Source organism: Podarcis muralis, chromosome 3 (genome assembly GCF_964188315.1).
Source record: "Podarcis muralis chromosome 3, rPodMur119.hap1.1, whole genome shotgun sequence".
In the NCBI taxonomy this organism is placed as follows: domain Eukaryota; kingdom Metazoa; phylum Chordata; class Lepidosauria; order Squamata; family Lacertidae; genus Podarcis; species Podarcis muralis.
The window spans coordinates 99,797,767-99,811,597 of record NC_135657.1 but is presented as its reverse complement, the minus strand read 5'-3'; the positions used below and the strand labels follow the sequence as shown (position 1 = coordinate 99,811,597).

Genomic DNA, 13,831 nt, shown 5'->3' with positions numbered 1-13,831 from the left:
GGTCACACTATCGAGTTACAGCATTCAAAAAGGCCACAGCTCTTGGATAGAAACTGTTTTTCAGTCTATTTGTCCTTGACTTGATGTTTCTATATCTCCTGCCAGAAGGCAGTAGTGCAAACAGACTGTGTCCCGGGTGAGATGAATCCTGCAGGATGTTGTTTGCTTTCCTAAGACAACGGGAACCGTACAGTTCTTCCAAAGATGGGAGAGGATGACCAATAATCCTTTGGGCTGTGGTTATGACCTTCTGGAGCACCTTCCTCTCCCTAGCTGTACAACTGGAGAACCAAGCACAAATACAGTATGTAAGAATGCTCTCTATGGAGCCTCGGTAGAAGGACACCAGCAGTCTCTCACTCAGATTGTTCTTCTTCAAAAGTCAGAGGAAATAAATTCTCTGCTGGGCCTTCTTCACCAGAGCAGTGGTATTTGCGCTCCAAGTCATGCCCTGATCGATAGTTACTCCCAAAAACCTGAATTCCGCCACCCTCTCCACCCGTTCCCCGTTGATATACAAGGGCTGAATGTCCGCCTTTTTTTTCCTGTAATCCACCACCAATTCCTTGGTCTTAGCCGTATTAAGAGCCAGATTGTTCTCTCCACACCAAACACAGAGCCGCTCCACCTCGTCCCGATAGGCGGACTCATCCCCTCCTGAAATGAGCCCTACCACCGTAGTGTCATCAGCAAACTTGATGATTTTGTTGCTGGAATAGATGGCTGTACAGTCATACGTATAGAGAGCATAGAGCAGGGGACTCAACACACAACCCTGTGGTGAGCCGGTGTTAAGGCTAAGGGCTGTGGACATATGTGACCCTACTCTAACCCTCTGAGAACGTTCTGACAAAAAATCCAAAACCCAGAGACAGGTGGAGTTGGAGAGTCCAATCGCCTCTAGCTTGGACACCAGTCTATGGGGGAGGATAGTGTTAAAAGCAGAGCTAAAATCCACAAACAGCAGCCTCACATAACTCCCCGGCTGCTCCAGATGGGACAGAGCAGCATGGAGAGTGGTGATGATAGCGTCTTCTGTGGATCTATTTGCCCTGTATGCAAACTGGTAGTTGTCAAAAGTTGATGGAAGACAGGAAATAATGTGACGGCGCACCAGTTTCTCAAAACACTTCATGATGATTGGAGTCAGTGCAACTGGTCTGTAGTCATTCAAACTACTGATTGTGGATTTTTTAGGCAGAGGGACAATAGTTGACGACTTCAGGCAGGGTGGGACAATAGACTGGTGTAAGGACTTATTGAAGATCTTAGTAAAGACCCTCGCCAGCTGATCCGCACAGCCCTTCAACACCTTTCCAGTGATGCCATCAGGTCCAGCCGCCTTCCTCGGATTCGCCATCCTCAATACCTGTCTCACCTCATGCTCCTCTACCGTGAATGAGGGGCCCCTATGGGCTGGTGGCTGTAATACCGGCGTCTCAGGTGGCTCCCTCTCGAAGCGAGCAAAGAAGAGGTTAAGCTCCTCCGCCAGCAAAGGGTCACCGTTGACAGCACCAAGGTTAGGTTTGTAGTTGGTAATATGCTGAATCCCCTGCCACATGTCTTGTGTTGTTGCTCCTTAAATTATCCTCAATCCTCAGCCTATAATCCAATTTTGCCCGTCGAATACCCCTCTTCAAGTTTGCTCTTGCCACACTGTAAAGCTGCACCTCACCTGACCTGAAAGCCCTGTTCCTTTCCCGCAACAGGCACTGGACCTCTCTATTCATCCAGGGTTTCTGATTGGGGTAAAACCGGATGGATTTATTTACTGTGACAGTGTCTGTGCAGTGATTGATATAGCACAGAACTGCCGCCGTGTGTTCCTCCAGGTCTGTACGATCGAAAATATCCCAATTGGTTCTCTCAAAACAGTCCTGCAGCTGGTGAATAGCACCTTCAGGCCAGATTTTAACAGATTTTAATATTGTGGGAGCCCGTTTCCTGAGTGGGATATATGCTGGTACCAGGAACAGAGACATATGGTCGGACTGGCCCAAGTGTGGCAGCTGTAAAGCCCTATAGCCGTGATTTACATTCGAATAAACTTTATCCAGTGTCTTGTCCCCTCTTGTGGGACATTTCACATGCTGATAGAGCGTTGGGAGCACTGTTTTAAGTTCAACATGGTTGAAGTCTCCCGCAATGATGTGCACAGCTTCAGGATACTTGTCTTGCTGGCTGCTGATAAGGCTCTGCAGGCATCCCAAAGCCAGGTTGGCATTGGCATCTGGTGGCACGTACACACCAGTTAACATAACAGCTGTGAACTCCCTAGGGAGATAGGCTGGTCTACATTTAACAGCCACATATTCCAAATCCGGTGAACAGTGACTGCCCACAGTCTTCGAATTATTGGACCAGCATTTGTTCACATATACACACAGCCCCCCTCCTTTGGTTTTTCCGAAGTCCATGCCTCGGTCATGACGATGTACCGCACAGCCTTCCAACTGAATAGCTGTGTCTGGTATGGACGGTTGAAGCCATGTCTCAATGACAAATAAAACGCAGCAAATTACTATTATGATAGAACATGCCGTATTCCAGAACGAAAACATGCTGTTCAGCTGACTAGCATAGGAGAGACAGCAGCTGCTGCTTTTTGGAGAAATTGAATCAGTTTATTAAAAAATATTTTGGCATATGTAAGATAATAGCTAGCAGTGCAATGAAAATGTATAATGGCAATATTAGCTGTCAGGTGATTTTAACAGTTTCTCCATTATTATTTTAACATCTTATTTCAACCAGGATTTTATAAAAATGGATTAGGGTTTTTAATATGTTCTATATGCCCCTTTCCCATTCTTCTTTCTTGAAACATCCACCAACCCACTCACCTGTAAGGTCTAAACAGCATTGCAAGGCAGCAAAACATCATGTTTGAGATCTCCAGTTCCCAAATATTAACTCTGCCCCTCACCTCCTAGGGTATGTGATATCACTTTAGAATACCCAGCAATCAGTCTCCATAGCTGTTATGAATTAAACATATCTACTTTTTATTATAGCTTAAAATTGTTTATCTTCGATACATGCATACTCTTAAACATTTTGAAGGAAGACTTCCGTTGAGATACATTAAGGTTAGATGCAGTTACTCTTATCATGATTCTAATTGGTGACTAGTTCTGTAAGTGGATTTATATAATCACTTGTTCAAGTGCATAGGAATTTCCAGGCACTGGTAAAATACAAATACATTAGTATAACCATACAGAAACTGTAGCAGGAGGAGTGTGTTATATGGCACAGCAATAAATATGAGCCAGTTTTGATTTCCGCTTCTAGAATCATAAATACCACCAGTAACATAGTTTTCAGTGTGTTCATGCCACTGAGATGTCTCCTGAGTAAATTCTAATGACAAAAGCCCCTGAAGACCAATGCTCTGGATAAAATTTGACTTTTGTGTTTAGTAGAGAAACATAATTGGTGAGGAAATCTGAAAATATAAATTTGTTAATAAACAGGGTTGTTGCTGTACACTGCCCTGGCAATTTATACTTTTTATAAACAAATAAATAAAATAAGAGACTGAGTAAACTTGTGGATGTGGTCTCCAGAACTATACCAGGATCCATTACTAAAATAACCTGAAGTTTGCAGAGCTGTAAATTATATTTTAAAAAAGATCGGCAAGGTAAGATGTACAAAATGGTGAAACACCATAGGAGTGTAAAAGCAGGGAACTCTCCCCCTGACCCCCATGAAAATGCAACTTTTAATTATGGGCAGTAAAAACTTTCAGTCTTGAGTGACAACTAACAAACTGTCCTGACAGAACGACTTTAATTTGGTTATGAAGCCGTACTGGTTTGGCCTGAAGAATTGCTCTGTACCAGACACTGAGATGAATGTTCTCCCATTACTTCCATAGAACTGTTATCACGATCCAAGCTTTGGGAGGAAATCTTCCTGTATCCACCACCTGTGGAACTGATAGTTTTCAGTGTTTTGGAAGAATCAGTGCTGCTATCGTTACAGCTGGCAGTATCACTAGAGTGGGCATCCCTTACGACTATCTCCTGCAGGGCATCAAATGTTAATGGAATAAAACCTTCGTTGTCTGAAGTGAGCACAATCCAGGACAAACCTGTTGAAGACATTAGATACATACAATTTTTCACGAGCATAACAGAAAAACAGTGATCTTTGTTACACTGTTTGCGATATAAAACGACAGGAGCTGGCTGGCTGGCCTAAATTCAGAATTTAGCTTAACGGTATCAGACGCAACAGTTATGTAATTATGCAATACACTTCTAGCCATAGGTGCCAACTCCCCAGGGCCCTGGGTGCCCGAGCACCCACAAAATTCCCCATGAAGGGTGCCCACAGCCCCGGGCATCCATGGTCGTGGGACCAAGCTGGAACTCCTGCTTCTAGCTAGCAATGTTAGATTAATTTTTGCATACACAGAAAGCAGCAAGCCATCTTGACATGACTTCCAAGTCACAGACAACTTTTAAAATGTGATTGTATCAAAATGACACTTGGGCAATTCTTGGCTGGAAGCATTTAATTCAAACAGTTCTTGCATTGCAGCTTCTACCTTGTACATTGAAAATGGTGGCATTTCAATACAGTGATTATACTCTCTGAATGGCTGGTACAAACTTAGTAAGGCATGAACACTCCCAAGGGAAGGGATAGTACTAGCAAACCAAACAGAAATTGGGAGTGACCACTCCACTCTGACAGCCATCCATGTCTTGGTTCAGCTTGTAGCCCAGTGAACAGAGAAGCATGCAGCACTTCAGTACTGGAGAATTAAACAGCAACAAAGGTTGGATTCTATGCTTTAGCCTGGGTTCCTCCTGTTGTTAAGGAAGGCCACACACCCCACTGTTCTGTAGCTTGGCTGCCAATGACTTCAGATGTTTCTTGCTGAGCAGCAGAAACAAACTCCCATTTTTTTTCTTGTAGTCCTGATGGCACTACAATTTCGCTGAGTCTGAAAATGCAATGCTGCAGATGCTCAAGAGTATTTTTCTCTAAAAAAAATCAGAATAACCAAACTGCTTTTGGTTTGGGCACCCCCCCTTCTTCCAACACAGCAGGAATGTTGAAAGTAAAGAATGAAATGGTGGAGGGTGTGTGTGTGTGTGTGTGTGTGTGTGTGTGTGTGTGTGTGTGTGTAATGACTGTTAAGCCCAAGGTCTATATCTACCTAGCTGCACCGTTCAGGAACCCTCCTCCCTTTCATCTCAGTTTCAGCCCATTGATACAGCAATGTTAGTGAGCTGCCTAAAGATTGTGGAGGGTGTTCTTCCTGGAATGTGCATGGAAACACTGGGGAGATGATCTTAGCCGTGATAGAACTAAGAACATTTGGCATGCCTCTGTTTTCCTAAAGCAGGTAAAAGCAGCCATTTCCCCCAACGCCATTCCAAAGTATTTATACCCCAGATGGCAGGGTATAAATAAAGGTAAAGGGACCCCTGACCATTAGGTCCAGTCGTGGCCGACTCTGGGGTTGCGGCACTCATCTCGCTTTATTGGCCGAGGGAGCCAGCGTACAGCTTCCGGGTCATGTGGCCAGCATGACTAAGCCGCTTCTGGCGAACCAGAGCAGCACATGGAAACGCCGTTTACCTTCCCGCCGGAGTGGTACCTATTTATCTACTTGCACTTTGACGTGCTTTCGAACTGCTAGGTTGGCAGGTGCAGGGACCGAGCAACGGGAGCTCAGCCCATTGCGGGGATTCGAACCGCCGACCTTCTGATCGGCAAGTACTAGGCTCTGTGGTTTAACCCACAGCGCCACCCGCGTCCCTTAGGGTATAAATAATAATAATATATCATCATCATCATTATTAAAGAGGCATTTGGAGGCTTCCTTTTTTCAGGTCACAGGCTTAATAAGCAGGAGGTAAAATAGGGGAGTAAAACCAGACAGTACATGCCAGCTTGAATTGGGGTAGGGCATGAATAGAATAATACCAGCATTAGCAAAGCAGTTCAGGAGAAAAAGGGAGGCAGACCCACAGACATGCAAGGGGGGCATTATTGTAAAATGTGTCAGGAAGGGCAGCAAACAGCTTTCCCAAACCACCTCCTCCTGAAAGGACTGCTGCACAATCAGGGCGAAAACTGGCAGGTCCAAATGTCTAGTTCTGCCAGCACCTCGTGAAGCAGCCTTTCCAAAGGAACTTGGTTCCAAACTATAAAACTGTTCCTGGATAGCTGGTGTAGTCAGCTTTTAGCAGTCATGCAGTACTTCTCAAATTTTATATCGACACGGCGACGTCATTCACTACCCGTAATTTTAGGAACTGCTAGAAATGCAATTCTTACTGGCAGCTCCATTTGTCGGTTATGTAACACTATGCGGCAAGTGACATCATGAGAAGATTGAGGCTTTACAGTCATGTGAACTTTTAATCTTTCTGCTTAATGCTTTATTTGAACTCAACTTAAGGCCAATACCGCACAAGACTTTCAAAATATCTCTGCGGGCACAGGTAAACAAGCCAGTATATGTAACACATTGCAGACGTGTTAATAACCCACCCTGAAATTGTGCAAGTAAAATTAGGGCAAGTCCCAATTTATAAAATTTATTTCATAATTGAGGAATGGGAATCAATCTGAAAATCACTATTGATAGCAAGAATGTAACTGCCTATTTGAACAGAACGGTGGCAATTTTCTTAAATTATTCCAAATGCCATTTGGGAGTTCTTGCAGCAGCTTGCAACAAATGAAGCATGCTGAAGCCACTGGGTACAGAGCGGGGTGTTGCTAAATTGGGCACACTCTGTTTTTTACGGGGCCTTGATAGTGCTGTTAACTTGTAAAATGTCTGCAATTAGGCAACTGTACTTGGGATGCTGAAGAGACGTGGGTGGCGCTGTGGGTTAAACCACAGAGCCTAGGACTTGCTGATCAGAAGGTCGACGGTTCGAATCCCCGCAGCGGGGTGAGCTCCCGTTGCTCGGTCCCTGCTCCTGTCAACCTAGCAGTTCAAAAGCACGTCAAAGTACAAGTAGATAAATAGGGACCGCTCCAGTGGGAAGGTAAACGGCGTTTCCGTGTGCTGCTCTGGTTCGCCAGAAGCGGCTTAGTCATGCTGGCCACATGACCCGGAAGCTATACGCCGGCTCCCTCGGCCAATAAAGTGAGATGAGCGCTGCAACCCCAGAGTCGGCCACGACTGGACCTAACGGTCAGGGGTCCCTTTACCTTACTTGGGATGCTGAGTATAATTCCGGTCATAGCACCTCAAAAAGGATACTGTAGAGCTGGAAAAGGGTAATCAAAATGAAATTCCCTATGAGGAAAAGCAGAGCTAATGCTCAGAAATATTTCTTTACACTTGCTACAGAAATAAACATTCCTCTAAAGCATAGGTGATATTGTGAGAAATGACACAGAAGATACAAGTTATGCAGAAGAAATCAGTATTCCTTCTCTGATTTCCCAAATGGTATCTGAGTGCCCAAATGTTCTTCTAATAAGCACAAACCCTCTGGCACTCTCACCTCTTATAAACAAAAATATAAAGCAACTTCCGTTTCTGAATTCTAAAGTAAACCAAATGTAACACCCACAATAAAAGGCACAACTGTTTTCCCACTGGCACACTGCCTTCCTTCCAGATCAATCAAATATTTTCACTAAATACCATATTTCTGACAAACAGAACTTACCATGCTGCATTTCGACAAGAGTCAGGTTGAAAATCTGCTGAATTAGACTTAGACGAAGTTTGCCATCGCAGAGGATAACAGCTCGCTTCTCAGGTGTAACAGTTCCGGAACAATCCTTCTGTAAATGAAGAACAAACTACTAGCGTGATCAAGACTTATTTCACCCCGTTCCCAGGCACCTTGCAACAAATCTGATATGCATGCATCTAAATTTGCTGAATGTTCCAACTCAGCCTGTGCTGATCACCTGCTTGGCCCAGGAGCGGAGGAACTATATCCAGGCCACCTCTTTGCTGATTTGCCCCTTACAGGTAATTAGCAGAAGCGCTCAAATTGGACAGCACTTGCCAAAATCAAACAGATGCCCAGAGTCTGGGACTGCATTCAAGGATCTGCAGGCCAGTGCAACAGATCTATGCATTGTTTGTACACACGAGAATTCCAAGCATGTCTGAATGCCCAGTGGAGAATTTCCAGAGGTCTCCTTCCCAGCTGTTGCTCTATGGATGTGGCCCTCCAGATCTGTTGCACTCCCAAACCTCATCGGCCCCAGGCAGCATAGCCAATAGCCAATAGGGATGATGGGAGTTGTGGTCCAGCAATGTCTGGAACGCAGGACGCGGGTGGCGCTGTGGGTTAAACCTCAGCGCCTAGGACTTGCCGATCGCATGGTTGGCGGTTCGAATCCCCGCGGCGGGGTGCGCTCCCGTTGCTCGGTCCCAGCGCCTGCCAACCTAGCAATTCCAAAGCACCTCCGGGTGCAAGTAGATAAATAGGGACCGCTTACTAGCGGGAAGGTAAATGGCGTTTCCGTGTGCGGCTCTGGCTCGCCAGAGCAGCTTCGGCACGCTGGCCACGTGACCCGGAAGTGTCTCCGGACAGCGCTGGCCCCCGGCCTCTTCAGTGAGATGGGCGCACAACCCCAGAGTCTGTCAAGACTGGCCCGTACGGGCAGGGGTACCTTTACCTTAATGTCTGGAAGGCCACAGGCTCCCATCCCTAGATGCTCTTAGTGTCACACAGCTAATTTTGGACAGTAAAATACTTTGCCTCCCTTCAGTGAGTTTGTCTTAGCCCATGCTGCTATACAAATGTTGCTTCTCTCCAGAGATAGGAAGCAAGGTTGCTAGTATTTTAAAGCCTAGCTGGTAACAATAAAGCACATGAATACGTGTACTTTTTGTTCGAAAGGTACCTGATAAGTGATGTTAACAAAAGAGGGAGCACGCGAAGATGGATATCCCAGCAGAGGTTTTTTCCCCGATTTCAAAAGCTCGGTTAGTTCAAAAAGCTGATGCTGCAATTCTGCAAACCTGCAGCACAGCCTTTCCAGGTGCTTAGAGGTGTAAGAGGGTTCTTTTTCAATTTGCAGCAAGTTTGTTTTTGAGGAATTTGACATATCCATAGAACTATGCACATGCTTGTTTGGCGAAATGGCTACGTTTGACAATCCTGAAGAGGTTTCGATTCCTTGGAGAACAAGTGAACGATTTGTTGGTTCAGCATCCAAACTTCCCAGGACTTGAGGGAAGTCCCTGGAAATCTTTTTCTCCTGGAAGTCAACTGCATTGGTCAGCACGCTTTGCTCATTAGCAGGGCTCTTAATTTCTTCTATGAGTTTTCTTCTGTTTCTAGGAGACTGGATCGCTGTGCAACCTGGCAGCACCAATCCATCACACAGTACATGAGGCTCTGAAGAATGAATTTCTATGCCCTCTTTTTTTACCGGTACGTTTGCAAAGCAAACCTGGGTAGTCCCTGAAAAGGAATGAGAGTCTTCTTTGCACACAATTTCTTTGACCATCAAACGGAGAATGTACTTGTCCGAGCGTGACGACGGAAGAAAAGCCGGGTCTGTTAATTTCTGTTTTCCAACCAGTATCAGCAATAGCTTTTCTGTCAGGAAACACAATCCCTTTGGCCTTTCGCTTTTCTCCAGTTGAATTTGTTGAATGTTAGGCAAGTGAGATGAAGATAAAGAGTAAGCCAAAATTATATTACAAGTGTTGGACGCCACTGCCACAGTTTGAGTTTTAGAATCAAAAGTCATTATGTCTGGGACCAGAATCCCTGAGATGCTGACTTTTTTGGTAGCTGTCACTTTTCTTTCAAAAGTCACCAAGATCAGGTGTGAGGCATCTTGGCCACTTCCTGTTAAGTAATCCTTAGTTCTTAGATGAAGGAGAGAATTGTTATCAGACTGCTGCTTGCTTGCAGTGAGGTGGGTTAGATCCACCGACGAAGATGTAGAAGTTACAATGGACCCAGGTTTTTCTTGGTCTGTTAACTTTTTCCCACTGTCTACTGAGAGCTCTTCTTTGCAGGCTGACGAGGAAGTTTGTGAGGGAACAGAGTTTCCGACAGCCTCAGATGGCATTTCAAACGAAATGCCCGCATTTAAGCTACATATCTTATCTAGTGGAAGTTCGGTAGCAATCGCCACTTGAGAACCTAATGTTGCTTCGATTGCACAGATGTAGCCTCCCACGTCAAATATTGGGCAAAAAGAGCATGCATTCAAAGTCTTCTGTTCATCATCCCAAATATAGGAATGGAGGGCACTGCCTATCCCAACCACCAAGCGGTTGCCTTCCTCAGTCCAGCAAGCACAGTGGATGAGCGCACTGCTTTTAATATCTGCTTTTATTCTGGAGTTGTTGATCCGAACCGAGTGTAGCACAGAGGTGTCCCGCGTAGTAAGCACAGCCAAGATTTCCTTTTTCGGATGCCACACACAGCCCTGAGGAAGTATGGGAAACAGCTCGCCAATTTCGCTGATTTGATAAACCATCAGTTTGTTTCTCTCAGAAACACTGTAACATAGCTGCCACATGGTGATGTGTTTTTTATGCTGGATAGCAAGGAGGGCAGGGAGATCCGGGTCACAAGATGGAGCCCAGTAAAGTCCGTGAACGTGTTCAAACTGGCCAACAACATTCGAGTTGCCAAATTTAGGTTCTCCATTATGCTGATATAACGAAGTCAGGATCACTTGCTTTCCATCAGTCCAAGCAATCCCATGCACAGGATGTATGGCCTGGTATAAGGCATTGAGGCCAGTTCTCAGCAATTTTCCTTTCCCCAACTCCATTTTTATGTGCTGAAGGAATACATCTATAAAGCAAGCAAACAAAAAACATTATTTGAAACATTTTCGCTGCTGCTAATTTGTCTTTATGCCATATAATGACGCAAATACAAAAGGTAAATTCCCAGGAACATTTTGGGGCTCACTGTTGAAAAGAGCATGCTGGATGAATCTCTGCCTTGATCCATCAAGGCTTCTTGTTTTCTTCTAGCATTCATCTTTGTAAAAAAAATTCTTTAGTGATTTGAGACAATAAGCAAAAAGGGGAGTAAAGTATACAACTGAGGTTCATGTATCTTTTTTCCACAGTTTTTAAAATTTCATTTTACAATGTATATAATAAAAGAATGAATAAAAATAAAAAGATGAAAAACAAAACTATAAAATAGGCACATGGAATGAGTATAGTTGCACATGGGTTAAAATAACAAAGTCCAAAAATATAGAGGCCCATGTATCAGTAGGTATTATTTGCATTTTTTAAAAAGTATTTATATTATTTTGTTACAATACTGTAATAGACAATAACAACTTTAACAAATGCTAGAATATTGATGTTCTTCTCACATTACCCATTTTTATCTCTAAGGTTGCATACACACTATAGCTTTAAAGCCCATTTGAAACACATTCCTTCACTCAAAAGAATTCTGGGTACTGCAGTTTATCCCTCAGAGGTACAAATCCCAGCAACTCTTGACAAAACTACGGTACCCATAATTCTTTGGGAGGGGGTGGGATGTGTTTTCTGACATCTATGTCAGACAGGTACTCTCACCACAGTCAGGATTGGTAGCAGCTCCCTGCCAAGTGTATACTTTGTGTCAAACCCAAATCTGCCTTGCATAAGGCAAATATAAGAAGCTGGGGAGAAGAGGGGGCACTTTGTACTAAGTTTACCATCAGAGTGAAAAATAATCAGCCCTACTGCTTGGGGTACAGCTGCCTTCTCATTTCTTTTTTTAAAAAGTGTTTGTAGTGGCTGGGAGAAGTGTGCAACAGAAAAATATCTGGTAAAAGCTTAAAACCTTGACTATATAATGCAGATTGTGCCTTTACTGCCATTGGCTTGGATTAGTTTCAATGCTCTGCATGTGTTCTGTATTTCCTGTACTATAGATACTCGCTAAAGGTGAATAAGTATCTACGGTAGAGAATTCAGAACATGTGCAGAGCACTCAAAATGATCCAAGCCAGTGATACGTCCCAAGTCTGCCTTAGTGATCCCATCTGTGAAATAGGTATGTTTTTTAGTATGTCTTCTACATGCATGGTTGGCATCCGTCTGTCCTGGGAGACAACTGAGGAGTGATTACTTGACAATACACTCCACATATAACAAAGAGTCTTGGGGTACCTTATGAAGTAATAAATTGTGGCATAAACTCTTGTGGCCCAGAACCCGTTTTGTCAGCTATCAGGCGGCAAACTAAACTAGTGCTGCATGTGTGAGACTTGATGTATACACCACAGCAGGGATGACGCAGTTCTTGATTTATGCTTGTGACACAATTCCAGCTTGATTTGTTATGCTATTCTGCACTGGCCTTGGTATCATTGTTAAGTCTTTCAAAAACCCAGTTGCTTGGCGGCAGGGAACTTGTAAAGTGCATACAATAGCCAAACAAAACATTTTTTCCGAACAGAGCAAGCAAGGTGTTTTCTGTAGGCTCTGCCAGTCTTCGGGGAGTTCAGAATCATACAAGCATATATAATTGTTGGAACCCGCATGCCTGCTTCTTCACTAGTTCAGTTGGCAGAGCGTAAGACTCTTAAATCTCAGGGTTGCAGACTCAAGCCCCACACACTGGGCAAAATGTGGGCCAGATGGGGTCCCTTCCAATTTGACAGTTTTTAATAAGCTTGGAGCAACCGCAGTTGCGCTTAACTCTGCTGCATGAGAGCAGAAATCTCTCTTCCAGCACAACAGTAGCCTACTCAGGTAGAGCACGAGACCCTTCATCTCAGGGTTGTGGGTTCGAGCCCCACGTCAAAAGATTCCTGCATTGAAGGGGGTTGGACTAGATGACCCGCGGAGGTCCCTTCCGATTCCAAAATTCTACTATTTTATACAAACCGTATTGTGAAGGGCCCCCAAGGCCTAGACTGAGGACTGCTCTGTGACTCACAGCTCCAGCTGGTTAGGAGCAGGCTGCCGATAACCATAGCTGTCAACCTTCCTTTTTTTGCGGGAAATTCCCTTATTCCAGCGCCGTTTGCCACTGCTATCCCGGATTGTTAGATATTCCGTAGACTGTCCTTGGGACAGTTGAGCCTGCTGATCCCTTATTTTCGAGGCTCCCCGGAACAGGTGAGGCTGCTGATCCCTTATTTTCGAAGCTCCTCCGGACAGGTGAGGCTGCTGATCCCTTATTTTCGAGGCTGCTGATCCCTTCTTTTCAAATCTGAAAGTTGACAGCTACGCCGATAACCCCAAGGTCGCAGGTTCGAGCCCCGTATGGGACCGGCGCTGCCTTATTCCTGCATTGCAGGAGGTTGGACTAGATGATCCTCAGGATCCCTTCCGATCCCATGAAAGGAGAACTGTCCGCGTGGGTTTGCTTTTCTTTAAACTGAAGTTCAACGGGACTCAACCCCAAGCAGGCGTATTGGACTGCGGCCTAAATCGTGCTACACACCCACCCACTATAAAACCGCAGCGCCTCGGGGTTTTTCCCTCAGGCCGTTGGCCCCGCCCCCTCCTCCTCCTTCTCCATCGCCCCCGCCTACCTGCCCGCCCCCGCCCCCGCCGCGGGAGGCTCTTACCTTATAAGGGAACGCGGTTCGGTCGCCAATCGGGATAACGACATCGGCCTCTTCTCGCACCCGCTCGGCGCTCTGTTCATTCCTGTTAGTTCGCGAGCGGAGGAGGAGGAGCTGCTCGGCTCCCGAGCCGCCACAAGGGGCGCTGGCTGGCCTGCGGGAGGCCTTCGGTGGTGGCAGTAGGCGGGAAAAGGGGCGGGGCCTTAAGCCGGGCGCCTCGCGTCAGCTCCCCTTGTCTACGCTCCTCAGTCGACGGCGCTCTACTTACCACCAATGGGTCTCTCTATGATCTAACAAACGCCCTCTCGCGACAAGGGAGCTG

At 45.4% G+C, this 13,831-nt stretch overlaps 1 protein-coding gene across 3 annotated transcripts; it reads right to left on the bottom strand.

Annotated features, from left to right (window-relative positions):
* Nucleotides 1–2,981: 2,981 nt before the first annotated feature.
* Nucleotides 2,982–13,826, bottom strand: LOC114593719 (WD repeat and coiled-coil-containing protein-like). Of its 3 annotated transcripts, none has more exons than XM_028722358.2 (4): nucleotides 13,513–13,826; nucleotides 8,854–10,772; nucleotides 7,659–7,776; nucleotides 2,982–4,099 (listed from the first exon to the last, which is right to left on the bottom strand). In XM_028722358.2, the coding sequence occupies exons 2-4, from the start codon at nucleotides 10,747–10,749 to the stop codon at nucleotides 3,804–3,806; spliced, it is 2,310 nt and encodes a 769-aa protein (XP_028578191.2). In that variant the 5' UTR covers nucleotides 10,750–10,772; nucleotides 13,513–13,826; the 3' UTR covers nucleotides 2,982–3,803. The 3 variants fall into 3 exon arrangements, with proteins under 3 accessions (XP_028578191.2, XP_028578192.2, XP_028578193.2); XM_028722359.2 differs by lacking the exon at nucleotides 13,513–13,826 and adding an exon at nucleotides 12,824–13,390; XM_028722360.2 differs by lacking the exon at nucleotides 2,982–4,099 and adding an exon at nucleotides 7,186–7,250.
* Nucleotides 13,827–13,831: the final 5 nt, after the last annotated feature.